At 43.1% G+C, this 17,930-nt stretch overlaps 1 protein-coding gene across 1 annotated transcript in view; it reads left to right on the top strand.

Annotated features, from left to right (window-relative positions):
• SLC22A16 (solute carrier family 22 member 16) overlaps positions 1-17,332 on the top strand; it is a 33,330-nt gene extending 15,998 nt beyond the window's left edge. The window contains exons 4-8 of the mRNA XM_029223977.1: positions 3,102-3,633; positions 6,490-6,617; positions 8,740-8,849; positions 9,859-9,958; positions 16,961-17,332. Of these exons, the coding sequence (XP_029079810.1) occupies positions 3,102-3,633; positions 6,490-6,617; positions 8,740-8,849; positions 9,859-9,958; positions 16,961-17,158 (1,068 nt within the window). The 3' untranslated portion in view covers positions 17,159-17,332. The remainder of the gene's footprint in view (positions 1-3,101; positions 3,634-6,489; positions 6,618-8,739; positions 8,850-9,858; positions 9,959-16,960) is intronic.
• The last annotated feature ends 598 nt before the right edge of the window (positions 17,333-17,930 follow it).

The raw sequence follows: 17,930 nt of genomic DNA, 5'->3' as shown, positions 1-17,930 counted from the left end.
AACAACTGGATTCTTCAGTATGGGAGTCCTCATTATCAGGGTTCGTTATCTGAGTCTTGCAACTACAAGGTTTCGTGGGGAAATAAAAGCTGTTGCCACAAAATATGAAACTGACCATTAGTACAATAGTCCCCATCAAGCACCTCTCTGCTTACTGCTAGTAGGCTAGACTCTTTGCGACTCTGACGCAAAGTGAAATTGCAGATCTCACAAAAGATTCTAGATTACAGAAAGTCTTTGAAAGCAGTGGGGGAAATCTGCCTGAATCCTACACAGATCCCTTGACCAATTGGGATCTGGCAGAGATAAACCAGTTAACTTTTTTTTTTTAATTAATTTTTATTGGAGTATAGTTGATTTACAATGCTGTGTTAGTTTCTGTCGTACAGCAAAGTGAATCAATTATACATACACATATATCTACTCTTTTTTAGATTCTTTTCCCATATAGAAACCAGTTAACTTTTGAAGAAATTAACATCCACAAGGATAATGACAAGATGAGCCTTCAAAAGAGTATGATTCAAATATCAAAGGATTAAGAGAGGCCTTTGGAGAAATCAGTGGCACTCTAGAATAATTTTGCAAAAATTAATTTTACGATTTGTTTTATAAAAGTCAAATGTGAAATAATTTTGCAGGAAAAATTCTAATCCTTTCACCACCACCCCCCTCCACACACACACACAAAAATCCATCATTTGTTTCATTCTTTGTTTATTCCATGAGGGGTCACATTGTTATTATAATCTAAATTTTGTTAAATTAAAGATAGGCCTATTTTGGGGGGCTTCCCTGGTGGTGCAGTGGTTAAGAATCTGCCTGCCAACGCAGGGGACACGGGTTTGATCCCTGGTCCAGGAAGATCCCACATGCCGCGGAGCAACTAAGCCCATGTGCCACAACTACTGAAGCCTGAACTCTAGAGCCCGCGAACAACAACTACTGAACCAGGTGGCTAGAGCCAGTGCTCTGCAACAAGAGGAGCCACCACAATGAGAAGCCCGTGCACCGCAACAGAGAGTAGCCCCCCCGCTCACCGCAACTAGAGAAAGCCCACACGCAGCAACAAAGACTCAATGCAGCCATAAATAAATAAATTTATTTATTTATTAAAAAAAAAGATAGGCTTATTTTCAAAATAAAGTTTTTTCCCCCATTTTTTTTATTGTGGTAAAATACACATAACAATATTTACCATCTTAACTATTTTTTTTTCTTTTTTCTTTCTTGCGGTACGCGGGCCTCTCACTGTTGTGGCCTCTCCCGTTGGGGAGCACAGGCTCCGGATGTGCAGGCTCAGCGGCCACGGCTCACGGGCCCAGCCGCTCCGTGGCATGTGGGATCCTCCCGGACTGGGGCACAAACCCGCGTCCCCTAGCATCGGCAGGCGGACTCTCAACCACTGCGCCACCAGGGAAGCCCCAATCTTAACTATTTTTAAGTGCATATAGTTCAGTACATATTAAGTACATTTATATTGTTGTGCAAGCATCACCACTATCCATCTCCAGAACTCTTTTCATCTTGCAAATCTGAAACTCTATATTCATTAAACAATAACTCCCCATTCCCTCTTCCCCCCCGACCCCTAGCAACCACCATCCTGCTTTCTGTCTTATGAATTTGACTGCTCTAGGTACCTCATAAAAATGGAATCACATAGTATTTGTCTTTTTGGAGTTAGCTTATTTCACTTGGTATAATGTCCTCAAAGTTCATTCATGTTGGAGCATATGTCAGAATATTCCTTTTTTAAAGCTAAGTAATACTCCATTGTATGTATATACCACATTTTGCTTATCCATTCATCTGTTGATGGATGCTTGGCTTGCTTCCACATTTTAGCTACTGTGAATAATGCTGTTATGAACATGGGTATAAAAATATTTCTTTGAGATCTCACTTTCAGTTCTTTTGGGTATATTCCCAAAATAGGATTGTTGGATCATATGGTAATAATATTCTTAATTTTTTGAGGAATTCCCATACTGTTTTCCATAGCAGCTGTACCATTTTACATTCCTACCAATAGTGCATATGGGTTCTGATTTCTCCACATACTCACCAACACTTGTTATTTTTTGTTTGTTTGTTTTTTTGATGCTATCCATCCTAATGGCCATGAGGTGGCATCTCACTGTGATTTTGATTTGCATTTCCCTAATGATTAGTAATGCTGAGCATCTTTTTGTGTGCTATTTGCCATTCCTGTATTTTCTTTGAAAAAATCCATTTTTGAATTTGATTGTTTGTTTGGTTAGCAGACGTTTGGTCCTGTCCAAAGCATCCATAAAACATTTGGTCCAGGCCAAAAGGTACTTGATATTTAGTCCTGTCCAAAACCATTTGGCATAGATCAAATATGCTCATGGATGTTTTGGATAGGAGCAGATTTCAAGGACCTTTTGGTGTGGACCAAATGTTTTGTGGATGTTTCTGACAGAACCAAATATCCTGTAAGGGTTTGTTTTATTGTTGAGTTTTAGGAGTTCTCTACATATTCTGGATGTTAGTCTCCTATCAGATACATGATTTGCATATATCTCATTCCGTAAGTTGGCTTTTCACTCTGGTGATAGTGCCCTTTGATGCACAGAAATTTTGAATTTCCCTGAAGTGCAGTTTGTCTGGTTTTTTTGTTGTTATTGCTATTGCCTGTCAAAATGAAGTTTTTATCAAATCTTTTTTCTTCTCACTAGTTACTATAAATTGTCCCCATTTAAAATTTAGGATTTGATAATAAGGCTCTTCTCTATATAGATGAATTGATACACACATTTGCAAGGAGCTGAGACATAAATTCACACTGTAAAGGAATATTTAAATGAAGCAAAAGGCAGTGTCTAACATTTATATCATGCATAACCACTCAAGTTTTGCCATTTGGGGTGGACAGGGTGTGGGAAGATGAAAGGACCCATTTAAAGAAGAAGGATGGATCGGATTAAACGCCACTGTATAAATATGATACGGGTTTCAGAAAACAATGCTTTGTCATTTTCTTTCTTGCCTATGTGTGATTTGCAGAGAGATTGGACTCCTTAGTAGTTATGTGTGTGACCTTAAATCTGGACCACCCTTTCTGCTTTGTTTTGCAGTCTGGAAGTGGCTATCTCGTGGTGGTGTTTGTCTATGTGACAGAATTTGTCGGCATGAAGTCTCGGACGTGGGCATCCATCCACTTGCATTCCTTTTTTGCTTTTGGAACCATGGTGGTGGCTTTGACGGGCTACTTGGTCAGGACCTGGTGGATCTATCAGATAGTCCTCTCCACAGTGACTGTCCCCTTTGTCCTGTGCTGTTGGATGCTCCCAGAGACACCTTTTTGGCTTCTCTCAGAGGGAAAATATGAAGAAGCACAAAAAGTAATTGATACGATGGCCAAGTGGAATAGGACGAGATCCTGTAAACTGTCAGAACTTTTATCACCGGATCACAATGGTTCTGCTGGTAATAAGCCCTCTCAAGTTGAGAAGCACACCCTATCAGATCTGTTTTATGACTGGAGTATTGGAACAAGGACACTTATTGTTTGGCTGATTTGGTTCACGGGGTGTTTTGGGTTCTACACCTTCTCCTTGAATTCTGTTAATTTGGGAGGCAATGAATATTTAAATCTCTTCCTCATGGGTAAGTGGTTAAATTACATTTAAGTTGTAGCCATGAAGTGAAATTTCTACCAAGTTTTGAGAGTGTTTCTATTGTCTTTTTTTCTACCAGGAACAATACTGCCAACTACATGATTATGGTCTCTTTTAGTGTTACACATGTATATATTCTCTTTAAAAAAATGCAAACAGTTAGAAGACTTGAGTCCCTCCTTCCTCTTCTGCCTCTTCTCCTTGTTTGCTTCCTTTCTTTAAGCCCATTGCCATCTCAGAACTATCTTTCAGAGGTAACTTCTATAACCTTTGGCTTGTACTTTCAGATCTCTTTTTATGCATCTCCATACATTTGTGCAGATAAACGTTTTATATTTTAACATAAATGAGATTATTCACTATATACTGTTCTTTGCAAGTTGCATTCCTTTTAATATTTAACATGTCTTGGAGATCTTCTGGTATCTTTCTACCTTCAAATGTCCTTAATTTAGGAATTTTAGTCAGTAAAATAACCTAAATACATGCAACTGTAATTTATGTTGTCATGCTTCTTTTAATTCAGTAGCAGGTTAAAATAGCTTCAGATACTGCTGTGATAGCTTGAGGCGTGACTCCTAGGGTAAACCAAATTCACACCAGACACGAGAGAATTATCAGAAATGCATTTGTCCAGCTGGTTACTTCCGTGTAGGCTGCTTGTATTTGATATTATCCCCAGAGAAGTTTGCTTTAAAATTTTTATACATAGCTAACATCCCTTCTCATTAAAGTGCTCTAATGAGACACTGTTTTTGTTTATTATAGCTCAGCAGAAATTATGAGAGAAGTAATTTTAAGAAAAAAACTTTACTCTTTCTTTGGGCAGACCAACAAGTTTGTAAAAAGAGCCTATCTTGACTTCAAACACGTTCTATGTGTCAATTGGAGAAAGGATGCAGTATTCGTAGAACAGAGCAGCAAATGATAGGAGAATGAAGTAGGGTGGGGTGTGGCATGGGGAAGCTTAGGAGTGCTGGAGTTTTAGATCTCTATGCTATAGTCTTAATTTTGATGGAGATGTAAATTCTCAAGAAACCGGGCAATCTCGTAAATATAAAAATCTTTCCAAGAAAAATACCATGGTTTTATAGTCTCCACTGCCTTTGATTTTTCATGTCATTATCCTTGCCAGCAGCCCTCTGCCTGAGAGGTGATTCTAGTCAACACTTCCGTGCTGTGAAATTTTTGCACAAGTTTTCATCTCCTGAGATGGTTTGGTGCTGGTGGGAATTTCAGCTTAGGTTTTGTGCTACTTGCAGGTGATAAGCGCTACAGTAGCCTGAAGACATATCTTTGAGGTTATGTGGAGACAGGAGCAGAATGGGGTTATACATTATAAAGTAAAGAAGATAAGGGCACATGGTCCTAATCCCAGACAGATTGGGCCTCATTGGTTGCACCATTTCTATCCCAGACATAGTCAAGTCAAAATTTAGATGCAGCATCTATACAACAACTCAAGAAACATCAAGGTGGAATATACTTTAAAAGGTCTCTTCAGCTGTTTCCCAGTTGCTGTGCAGCTTTGCTAGACTCCAGGAAGTCGGTTGCTGGCCTTGCACACAGTGCTGTAGAGAGGGGAGCCCTGAGTCAGACGTGGAGGGAACCAGACATGAGGGAGGGAGGTTGCAGGAAAGGGGCCTTGGCTCCCAAAGACCAGTCCCTGAGCTGTCACTTACTCACTGGGCTCAAGTCATTTAATCTGAGTTGGAAAGTGGGGGTAATAATCCAGGCCTATTCCCATGAGGTTCTCATGGGAATCATTGATTTATTTGACCTTGAAAAGTGTTTGATAAACAAACAAGCAAAATAAAGAGTAGAGTAATAGATGTACCTACTGTTCGGGCCTGGAGGCATGGACCCTACAGCAGGGTCTGTGAAAGGGAGGCCTTTTCTCTGGAGTTGTTTATTTTCCATGTTAATGAAAAGGAGGGAGGCTGTCTCTCCAATGGGGCTCAGAATGTTATTTTTTTGTCTTTGCCCAGCCATTTTTTTTTTTTTTTTTCTGAGCAGCTGCAACTGAGTTTAATTTCTGATGTACTGCTAAGAATATTAACTCAGAAAATATGTGTCCATCTGCAGAGATATGTTCCCAAAATTGTAAGAGACATGTAGACCCAGACCTGCCGGTCCAGGTGCTTGCAGCATTCTGTAGTTGAATGGGAAAATGCACATCAGTCCTAAAAGGCAGTGGTGGGTAGTGTCCTGGGGTTAGGCAAGCTCCGGAGGGTCGAAAGAACAGACCTTCGAATTACGTGGACAAGCTAGGCTAGTAAACAGTGACAGTTTCTCAAAGGCTATTATTGGGTTTGGTCAGTTTTGCTGAGAGAACTTCTTGCTTGCTCCCTGATGCATTCTGGCTGATAGATGAAAAGCTGGCACTGAATTTTCTACTTTAATTGCTATGTTCGAAGTTACAGTACAAACATTTCCCCATAGTTCTGCCAAGCAGAAGAAGCCAAAGGTCAAAAAAGATCAATGTTGCCTATTAATTTACATATTTATTCATTCAACCAGCCCATGCTCCAGTCACTGTGTTGTGTCCTGGGGAGCTTCCTGCCTAGTCCAGGATAAGATTCCGAAGACAGGTGATAAGTGCTAGGCAGATTATGTGAGCATTAGTGCACGTCACAGCAAACATCCTGCCCACTCCAGTGAGTTTAAAAGTCGTGGGGCTTGCTGCCTCTCAGGCAGTTGTTAGATAGTTCTTAGAAGCCCCTGGCAGCAGAGAGAGGGCTGACCATTCCTTTTGGGTGGCATAGGGAAGCTCTTTAGAAGGCAGGGTCCCCTTGTTCAGTTGGACACCGTGGCTATTGAGATGTATCATTCTGCTCCATGACAGGTGCAGTGGAAATTCCTGCCTACATCTTTGTGTGCTTCGGGATGGACCACGTGGGGAGAAGAAGCATTCTGGTTTTCTCCCTTCTCTCAAGTGCAGTGACCAATGGTGTGATTCTGGTGATCCCCAAGGTGAGTTACTTTATATTTTATTTAGGGAATGGTTAGTTATACTATGACAGTGTGATGGGAGCATTTTCAGCTTATGAATATGAAGATGAATTAAGACATATGGATAGAGTATATGCTGTACATAGTATTTTAAATGTTTTCTTTAAAAGTGATTCTTTCTCTGTTACACAGATAGTTGAAAATTTAAGGAAAAAAAGAAATGTGGGGCCGGGGTAGGGGGAAAAGCCTATAATCCCACTTCCGAGAGATGGCCACGGTTGTGTTTTGCCAACGTGATCATCCTGAGTGAGAAGAGTAGATTGCACCTTCCAGTAATTATCGTCATCTTAAACTTTTATTCGTTCACGAGAGATCTATCCAGCATCTAGTATGTGCCAGGTTCTTTTCTAGGTGCTGAGGATGTGCAGTAAGCCAAGTTTCTCTGAGTATAATAAAGAAAAACAAAATAGGACGAGGGATGGAGAATGACTGTGTATGGAGGGGGAAGGTACATGTGAACTATTTTATTTTATCTAAGGTGATTGAGGATGGTGTGCCTCTCAGAGAAGGTGATGTTTGATCAGAAACCTGAAGGAGGGAGGGAGCCATGGAGACAGCTGAAAGATATGATATGTCTTATGTTCAGGATTGTTCCAGTTGAAGTAGGCTTGTGTTTTCTTTTTCTCCACTGTGGTAGGTTAGTAGTTTCCAATTTCTAGTGTGCATAAATCCCCCGAGGGGCTTGTTTTTAAAATTCAATTTCTTAGTGAGAAACAGTGCCATAAACTGCTGAAACGACTTTCACATTCCTGTATTTTGGCAAACTCCATCCCCTAGCATACCTCTTGCACCCAGAAGTGCTCTTCTCTTTCCCCCCAAAATGGAAAACCTGTATTTTCATTCTCAATATGGAAAATATGGTCACTATAACAATACTTTAAAATACTTTGTTTTAAATCGATTTAATAATTATTAAGCAATAGTATCTCAACATTTAGATCAAGGCATTTTAAGTTTTGCATACTGTTTGAAATTTAACTTAAGCTAACCAGTGACTTCCTTTTATAGTAACGCTTCACTTAATTATCAGGTTTGGTGAATCAAATGTTTTATGTATTGACGTTTCCAGGTGATTGATATATACAACTGATACACATCAGTTAAAAGTGCTTAAGACAAGGAGGTCTCTGCCAATTTGAGGGAGCTTCATCCACACCCTTTTTGTTTGTGTTTTTAAGTAGCTTGCAGTTATATTTGTTGAGTTAATGGCAGCTGTCTTTGAGCGGTGAAGATTTAGGGAAACCCTAGAACCTTCAGGTTCTACGGTGGTTAAGCCCCAGCGGCAATGTGGAAGACAGGAAAGTGGCTGATGGGGATTTCTAGAAATAGAGTACTAACCCTTAGCCACAAATTTTTCCCCTCTAATAAAACTTCTCTCCAAATGGTAATGTCAACACAATACAAAATTTTTAAGTCCCATTAATTCATTCAACAAATATCGTCTACAATAGTAATTAAGGTGACAAGGTGACACTGGTTGCCTTAGTAGAGGCACCACCAAATCTCAGTAACTTCACATCATAGACATTTATTTCTTGCTCATAGAAAGTTCGATGTGGGTGTACCTCGTTGGTGGCTGTGGGAGTGGTGAAGGGGGTGTTTGGCTCCATGGAATCATTCAGGGACTCGGGTTGACAGAGGTGCTGCCACTCCTCACACATGAGCTCCAAGGTCACCTGGGTCTCAACACCCAGCTGGCAGACAGAGGAGGAGAGAAAAGATCGACTGTGGGAGGTCTCTGAGAACCACTGCAGGAAATAGAACATGTCAGGGACAACAGCAGAAACCATCTGGGAGGGTCTCATTCCAAAGTGTCTCTCCCCAAATAGCTTTTCTTATTTAGTAATTTGAAATCTCCAAGGCTGCAGGGAGGCACAATAAAACTTTCCTCTAAATTTCATAAAGATGGAAAGCTTTTGCAGACCATGTGTCGAGTTTACAAAATAAAACTCTTCATTGTTCTGAAAAATACTGGAGAATTAGAAAGTTTTAAGTAATAATTTTAAGGATTTTCTATTTTTCTTTTAAAAATATTACTTGATGACAAAATGATGGTCTATTTTGCTAATATATATTTTTTCAGGATTACCATGTTTGGTGTGTGGTGGCAACTATGGCTGGAAAATTTTCCATAGGGGCAGCGTTTGGCCTTATATACCTTTATACAGCAGAGATGTATCCAACCATTGTAAGGTAAGAGTTACTTATTTTTCTGTTGTTTTCTTGTTATCTTTCACTTATGTGTCATTTGATTACATCTGGCCTTTGAGTATAAATGCTTTCTTTCCGTAGAAGTTACTGGAGCTCCGAGCTATGGGGGGGTTACATGATGACGCTAATTCTGAATCTGAGGCTTTGTCTATACGTCATTAGCAAGGATATTAGAGAACTTGTTTTGAAATAACACTCTTATTATCCTAAAACCATTTTAAGTCTCAAACACAGTCGACTTACATCGACTTAAGGCTAATTTTCTTAGGTTGTATCTCTTGATGTCCTGATGTCAGTTGTGTTAGTTTGTCAGGGCTGCCATAACAAAGTACCACAGACTGAGGGGCTCAAACAACAGAAGTGAATTTTCTCACAGTTGTGGAGGCTAGAAGGCTGAGATCAAGCTGTGTGGCAGGTGTGGTTTCTCCTGGGGCCTTTCTCCTCAGCTTAATAAGAGATACTTATTCATGTTGAAGGCACATTCTTTGCTTCCTACTAGACATTCTATAAGGTTTAAATAACTTTTAAAGGAAAGCACGTTAAGATATTGCTTGACTTTAAAAAATTGAAATAGGATGTTCCATAGATATAAATCTTTCGGTTTCCCAAATCCCCACTCCATACCCCAAATAAACTCCTGCTCTACAAGACTGATGTTATCCGCAATATTAGACTCAATGAGCGTGTATGTAAGGGCCTCATCTGCATAGCTGATGCTGATTGGTTTCCCTGCTTTTTTGGTCTTGAATTGTCTTGAATTATCTGCATGTTTGTTTACACTGCTGTTTCACAGAATGAGAATATAAATCATGAACGATTCTTAAAAAATTAAAGTAAAATTATTTCCAAGTATATTAAGCTAAGTTTTACTATTTATTCTCTGCTGGAAGGGTGGACAGGGGCTCTGGGCAGCTGTTCCCTCACTCTCTGCAACCTGTGCCTTTCTTGTCTTCTGTTCTTGCTGCTGTATTAATCCTCTCCACGTTTCCAGGTCGCTGGCTGTGGGGAGTGGCAGCACGGTGGGCCGTGTGGGGAGCATCGCGGCCCCATTCTGCATTTACCTCTCCAGCGTTTGGATCTTCATGCCACAGGTGTTCATCAGTTGATAGAACTTTACTGAGATAGCAGTGAGGCAGAAGAGCTGACTGCCTTCTATATTTTTATTTATTGGAAGCCAATTTATAATTCGGTTATGGGGGTTTATAGAAACCTAATTAACAGCTCACCAGCTGGTAAGTAGGGTGGTGGGTTGCTGTTTTTCTTGTTCGTTGATTGCCTTCTCCCCCTCTTCCCCATCCCGCCCCGCCTCCAGCTGTGAGCTGTTAATCGCAGCTCTGCCAGCCAGAGCAGGGCCTCTGCTCAGCACATCGTGAAGCCGGGACTGCGCAGGGAGAGCTCTGGTCTCTGGTCTCTCAGCCGGCGCCCCTCTGTCTGGATCCGCAGGCTGCCTCCCACCCCCAGCCCTTGCCTCTGTGTTCCCACCGTGTGACGGCTGGTCAAGGCCAGTTCTGGAGGCTGCTGCTCCCGGAAGGACCCAGTGGTGTCTGGCGGAGAGGTGTAGGGATCTGTGGTTTCCAGCTTCCCCGAAACTTGAGGGGCTCTTCACAGGCAAGGCTGCCTGCGTGCTTCCTCCTGGCTCCGGCAGTGTGAGCCGTCCTCCCGGTTATGAAGTGTGCGAGGGGTTCTGTGCAGTTTGCACGTGTCCTCGTGGCCGGGCTGAGAGTCTGGGAAACCACGCGGACCACTGTTACACACCCGGGTCAGGAAGAGGATGGGGGTAGGGGCGGGGAGGGGGCAGGGAGATGCGGACAGTGCGGAATGTGGGGGGTGGCCTGAGGGGCTGCACCACCAAGGGGAGAGCCCTGGGTGGGCCGGCCCTCCCTCCCCCTCCAGGCTCCCTCTCCGGGACTTCTTTGTCCTCATTCTCTCTAGGCTGTTCCCTCTGGGGCTCCTCCTGTGCTCCTGTCTTCTGATTGCTTCATTCTCCAAGAGCCATTCTGGCTGTCTTTGTCAGTCCCTGCGCGCGGGTGACCTCTCCTCATTCTGACTTCTCTTCCAAGCAGCAGACCCACTAGCCCCATGGATAGTCTCCCTGGGTGACTAAACAGCTTCACCGCTTCCCAAACCCAGCCGGCCGGTGACTTGCACTTCCTCCACCCGTCTCCGCTCTGCGGTAGGAGTCCGTGGCCTGCAGCGTGACACTCGAGCACCAACTTTTTATTCTCCCACCCCCTCCAACCCACGACACCGAGTCCTCTCCTTCTCTCTCACAACCAGCCTACTTACCTACTCCAGTCCAGCCCCTCATCACCGCCTGCCTCTCTGGTTCCTTCCCTGCACACGCCCCCGGCCCCATCAGAGTAGTTTGCTGAACCGGAGCTCTGGTCCAACTGCCCCTCACCTTCAGAGCAAAACCCAAACTCTGCCTGATACTCATGGCCTTTCCAGACTGACCCCCCTGCCCATGTTCCCTATTTTGTTTCCTCACACACTTCCCCCTCCTCTCCACACCCTGTTCTCATTCTTCCCCACCGGCGTCCTCTGCCCCAACATCCCCTCTGCGGAGAATGCTCCTCCCCCCACAAACTTCATGTATCTTTTTTTTTTTTTTAAGAGAATGGGACCAGTTTTATACATTCTGTAGCCATGAAAGTAATGTTAAAACCAGAAAAGCAGATAAGGCTAATTGACTAAACCAGGACCACCTGTGGAGGAGAGAAGGGGAGGCTTCTGGGGTGCAAGCAGTGTTTTCTTGTGGGTGATCAAGACCATGATGTGTTTGCTTTATAAGTATTTCTTAAACTGTGCATTTATTTTATGCATTTAAAAAATTATATCATATTTTACGGTAGATAGGTAGATAGATATAGACCTTTTTTTTTTTTTTTTTTCCTTTTTGAGAGGTAAATCCAAGAACTTTTAGGATCCAGGCTGCCTCAGAAGCTTGCACTCTATCTGGGTCAGAGCCCTGAGGGCTCCCAGGACTGTAAGATGCGTTAAGGCAGTGATTTCTTCCCAGTATGTCTATGAAGTCCCTTTCACAGGGTCTTCCTGGACTTCGTGGAGAGCAACGGCCTCACCAGGTTCTTCTGGATGAGGGTGTCCTGGAGCTTTAGTGGCTGTGACTTGCATGGCTGGGGAAATGAGACCAGAGCTGGACCCACTTGCCTCATTCCTAGTTCGTCCTCCTGCACTGCCTCTGCCGGACAACTAGTGGAAAGCCCAAAGCTCTAGGGGTTTAGATGAGGCAGCTAAACCTCTTTTAAGACCAGAGCAAACCCCACTTCTTTAAGAAGCCCACCCAGATCCAGTGATGCAACCTCTCCCTTTCCCAGGTCTGCATAGCACTTCGTGTGTACCCCTTCTGCAGCCCGCTGTCACAGTCTGGCTGTATTATTCACATGTATGTCTTTGTCCCCCAGTTAAATTGTTGAACTCTTGCAGGATAGGGCATTTTGTGTACCCACAACTGAGTCCACCGGAGCATTTCTCTCACCTTGCGTGCCATTCATGCTATAATTTACTTAATATTTTAAATCAAATAGAATGGCTTTTAAAATTTAGCTTTGCCCTAAACAACAATAACAGTGAAATCATGGGTGTTATACTAGTTACATGTTTTTCTAAAATTCACTAACAATCTCATAAGTAGTAAAACAAATTGTTTGAGACGTCCTTAAAAAAAAAAAAAAAAAAAAAAAAAAAAAAATCACCTGGCATACACAGGTGGTATGCGTCTGCTCTTTGGGAATCATTGGCTCAGCAGGGTTCTCTCTTGTGTCCCAGTAACAGGCACTCAGTCAAGTTTGCTTAATTGGGGGCGTTGGGTCTGGCCTACACAGGAAGGAGTTTTGGAGAATCCACCACTCTTTTTAGGTCACGGACTTTTCCAGAAGCATCTCCTTTGTGCTAGCACTTTATGTTCTTTGTTAAATAAATAAAAGATAAAAATGGAAAAGATGTTTTTAAAAATAAGCTAAGACACACAGAAGAAGATAGACAAATCTATAAAAGCAAACTGCTATAAAATCACTAAAACCAAAAAAAGATTTTTTTTAAAGAACATCCATAACGGTCCATTATGGACTACAGAGTTAAAAGGGGTTTTTTAATTTTATTTAACAGGTACTTAAATAATGCTTGTTATGTAACAAGCTCTATTTTTTTTGTTGTTTTTTTTTTTGCGGTACGCGGGCCTCTCACTGTTGTGGCCTCTCCCGTTGTGGAGCACAGGCTCCAGACGCGCAGGCCCAGCGGCCATGGCTCACGGGCCCAGCCACTCCGCGTCATGTGGGATCTTTCCGGACCGGGGCACGAACCCGCGTCCCCTGCATCGGCAGGCGGACTCTCAACCACTGTGCCACCAGGGAAGCCCACAAGCTCTATTTTAAGTGCTTTACAAGAAGTAGTCTTCACAGAATGCAGGTACTGTTTTTGTTATCCCTATTTAAGTGACAGAACTTGAGTTCAAACCCAAATACCATGCCTTTTGCATAGGTCAAACAAATAAACAGTCCTAAAAGGGATGCAGAGAAATAAGTTTTTCCTCCACCCTGACCCTGGTCCCCCCTTCCCCAGGACAACCTCTGTCAGCAGGGTCTTGTGTATATTTGCAAAAGTATTCTGTGAAGGTACTTCCTTTGGATGTAGTAGATGTTACTTGTTATTTTTAATGAGTAAAAAATAAATTATTAAATTTCTCATTAAGCTTATTTATGGGTGTCAAACTGCCTAGGGAGCCAGTATTTTCATTTTGAGGAATAGGAATGGTAATCTAGAAGATAAGCTTATATTTTCTCTTTCAAAAAGAAGCACATGAAAATCACTCCTTCTGTTGCTTTTATTATCAACCATCATTTTTTTAGTAATCTAAGGAAAAAAAGTGGACACCTAATTCATATCCTGTTTGTATTCATGAACTCATTTGGCAAAGGTTGAGTGTTGATTTTGAATTAGCCTCCCTGCTAGGTGATAAGCAGCAGAGATGAAAGAAACAGCATTTGTCCTGAGAGATGTCCAGTCTGGTGCAGAAGGCAGAAGCCCCAGAGAAGAGGGCTGTGGTAGGGAAATGCTGGGGTTATGGGGTGGTAGGCGAGGGCTACCAACCGAGCCTAGGGCCAGAGGGGAGGTTTCCCAGAGGAGGGGGCTTTAATCTGTGTCTGGAGGAGCCAGTGAGAGTCAGCAAGGTGGAGGGGGAGAGAAGGGAGTTCCACGCCGAGGAAACAGGAAGGCAAAAACTTAGAGGGAAAAGGAACTTGACCAGTTTGAGTTTGGATGCAAGCATTACTGCTAATACCCAGGGTGGGTTGAGGGAGCCAGGAGATATGGGTGAAAAGATGGGCAGGATCTCAAAGGAGAGCAGAACAGAAGAACATTCAGACCTAAAGGTGGGTTGGAGAGGACAGGATGGAAAAGTTGTATCCACAGGACCCATGATGAGTTTGCATATGGTGGAGGGGGGCAGCTGGAAGGATGGGAAGGTTGTTCTCGGGGCTGGAGGGAACCCGGAGGGGGAACAAGGTTGAGGTTGGGAAGGACAGTGCACTTGAATTGTGGGTGATGAATGTGAGGTACCTGCTTGACGGCGGAGGCTGGGGGAGGCATCCAGGAGGCAGGTCTGGAGCTCAGGGGACACCCCCATGGGAGGTACAGATTTGGGAGTCAGCTTATGAAGAGGTGAGGGAGACTGAAGAGCAGAACCCTGGGAACGGTGGCGTTTAAAGCCTGATGGGAAGAGGGGTCCAGGGCAGAGACTGAGATGCAGCAGCTGGGGAGCCAGGGAGGTGACCAGAACCCCAAAGGAGGAGGACAGGTGAGGAAGGTAGGACAGGATAGCGGCTAAGAAAGAGCAGAACAGGAAAACGTGCATCAGGTTTGGCAGCTAGGAATCTGTGGCCTGGGAAGAGCAGCTTCTGTGGGTGGTGGGAGTGGGCCATGCTGTGAAAAGCAGGATGGAAGGAGAAGCAGTGAGCGCTGTGGAGAGGATGGGCTGGGGGCTGCAGTGGGTGTGGGCTGAGGCAGAGGGCCTCTTTTGCTTGTTTCAAAAGACTCGAGAGTAGTAATGATAGCTACCATTTATTGACTCCTTAACATAAGCCAGTCCCTGTTTTGAGTGCCCTAAATGTGTTACTTAATTTTATCCTTCCAACAGTCCTTTGGGGGCAGGTAGTAGTATTATTTCCATTTTACAGATAAGGAAACTGAGGAGCAGGAAAGTTAAGTCACTTGCCCAGGGTCATACAGGTCGCAAATACAAGTTCCTGGGCAGAGTGGGTACAGAAATTATAAGAGGCTCAAGAACTTCTATTTTTACCGAGGGAAGCTAGCCAGTGGAAAGGAAAGGATCAAACATCAGTGAGAATTGGGATTGACATATAGAGACTACTATATATAAAGTAGATAATCAACAAGGACCTATTGTATAGCACAGGGAACTCTTCTCAATACTCTGTAATGACCCATATGCGAAAAGAATCTAAAAAAGAGGGGATATATGTATAGGTATAACTGATCCACTTTGCTGTGCAGCAGAAACCAACACAACATCGTAAAGCAACTATACTCCAATACAGATCTTTAAAAAAGTTAGATCCAATTGATGCGTTCCAAAAAAACAAATCAGCGGGTAAGAAGGGAGGTCTACTGATGGAGGAAGACCCCACCCCACCGGCACCCTTCCACCTCCCACCCGCAGGAGGAGGTGAGAGGCGACAAAGGCTCCTCCTTGCCGGAGGCGGGGGCGGGGGGGGGGGGGGGGGGGGGTGGGGGGGGCGGGGGGGGGGGGCGGGGGGTGGGGGGAGGGGGAGGTTTTTGGGATGCTTGTAGTGGGGTTGGGGGAGCTGGCCAAGGGCCGTGGGGGACCAGGTCTTCTGCTGTGAGTGAGAGAGGAGATGGAGGGCTCTGAGTTTGTTTAGTGCCTGACTATTCTTACCACCAAGTTAAAAAGGAAAATCCAGTCTTGTCTTGGGTATTCCATTTGATTCTATTTCTTGTTTAGACTTATTCAGTGTTTTTCAGACCCTGGCAAAGGGCTCTTCTGGGGTTTCTACGTCCTTTGCAATGTCACTTTAGATTCTGTTACTGCTTCTAGGCTTACTCATGTATTTCTAGATTTAGGTTGTCAGCGTTCTGCAAACAAAGTAAGGAACCGTCTTCCCGGGTCACGTCTGTTAGTGATGTGGCCTCACAGCGCGTCACAGTTGCACTGTGTCTCAGAGGCTGTAAAAGCACCAAGTATGCAGATTTATCAGAAAAACCGTGCCTTAATTTATTTTTATGGGGTCTTCCCAGGCAGTATTTTTTGCTAAAGGGGATTAAATTATATAAGGACAAAGTTTTTACAGACCATAAAGAGATTTAGTTCTAAAATCCACCCAAAATCTACATAGTGATCAACAGAGAATAGATGTGCAGACTTTAGTTTTTAATGCGATTTGCATTTTTAAAAGCAAACACCTTGGTGCTAGTCTAAAAGTTTGCCTTTTATGTGTCAAAACCTGGAAAGTTAAGAATACTGAATTTTTACAGGAAATCACTTGGACCCACCCCTCCCCCACAGTAGCAGCTAGTTTCCATTGCCTCTGTTTTGTTTCCCCCTAAATTCTGTAGGTTTTGGTTCATTGAAACATTCATTTGTGCATACATGCATTCATTCATTCCCCACCATTTATTGGATGCTGATAGCATGTAAATTTTTGGGGCCGGGGCAGGGTTAACTAAGACAGTCCCTGGCCGTCAAGTCCAAATCCAAGACTCTGGGTTTCCCCATGAGACTCTGGAGTCTGGGAAGACAGGGCAGGGACTTTTTTCCCCCTGTGTAGCTCCTAGGACAGTGCCTACATGAGTAATAATGCAGGTAATAACTGGGATTTATTTAGTAGGTGGTTAATGAGTGATCAGATTAAGCCTAGTCAACAAATTAAAGAACCCCTGGACCAGCATAAGTAACCAAAAGGTCTCACTGAGGAATAAACGACAACTGTTAGGTCAAATTCAATTCTGTTGCCCTCTGAAAAAGGTTCAGAAATGACTATTCTCTGAAGGATACCCTTCTTTCTCGATGTGTCACTTATTCTTTTTTTAATTCCTTCTAGTTGCTTGTTGGGACTTCGGCCTTCGTGAGTGGAGTGCTAACGTTCATGCTTCCAGAAACCCTCGGGAAGCCTCTGACAACTACTTGGGAGGAGACTGAAAAAGAGAGCACTTCAGGCAAATTACTTTCCACAACCGATAATACTGCGTTAGAAAATATCGCAGTGGTTAACTCTGAGGATTCCGGTCTTAATAAATAAATGTGCCAGACGTGCTGTGTAGCACCTGAAATATTGTTTAATGCTTTTGTATTAGAGGAACATTATTCTCATCTCCTGCATGTCACATGTATGTGTCTTTTTTTTTTAATTTTGTAAGAAAGTTTTGAAACAATGGTTTTGTAAAAGTAGAAGAAATAAAAAGCAAGATGAGAATTCGCATTTTTTTTACACTGCTTTCTTATTGCCACAAAATATTTTTCCGTATTTGTTCTTCTGTGTCACTGATTCTTGCAGCCCTGAGGGACTGCTACACACTCCCTTCAGTATCAGGATCCCCTCCCCCCAACACCGGGACTGTCGACTGGGAAGAGGAGGGGGCATGTGAAAGTGTGTTTCTTTTGACAAAGCCGCTCGAAGATTCTATTTCTGATATTCCTTCATCTCTTAGGAGAATCATAGCTCTAAATTCAAGTTTTCAAGTCATTCAGAAATGCCCCATCAAAAAACACTTGTCTAACCATAAAAATTGTAGCTACACAAAAAGATACCTTGCTTTCCAGCACCCTGAAGGAAGAGGGCTTGAATATGCAGACACATGTGCTTGTGTTTGGCCCAGTTAAGGGACACACATCTGCTAGGGGCCAGGAGTGAGTTTTCTAGCCTGACAGTCTGATTTTTCCTAAATTTACCAAATTCTCTCCATAAGTCTCATTCCCTGTACATAGAAGCTGTGGCATTTTAGTGTATTGCAAACTTTTTTTTTAAAAAAAAGGGAACTTGATTTTTATTTATTTATTTATGTCTGTGTTGG

The sequence above is a fragment of the Monodon monoceros genome, unplaced genomic scaffold (assembly GCF_005190385.1).
Source record: "Monodon monoceros isolate NGI ecotype Baffin Bay Population unplaced genomic scaffold, NGI_Narwhal_1 Super_Scaffold_15, whole genome shotgun sequence".
Classification (NCBI taxonomy): domain Eukaryota; kingdom Metazoa; phylum Chordata; class Mammalia; order Artiodactyla; family Monodontidae; genus Monodon; species Monodon monoceros.
The sequence above is the reverse complement of the archived record's forward strand: the minus strand, read 5'-3'. Positions and strand labels throughout refer to the sequence as shown.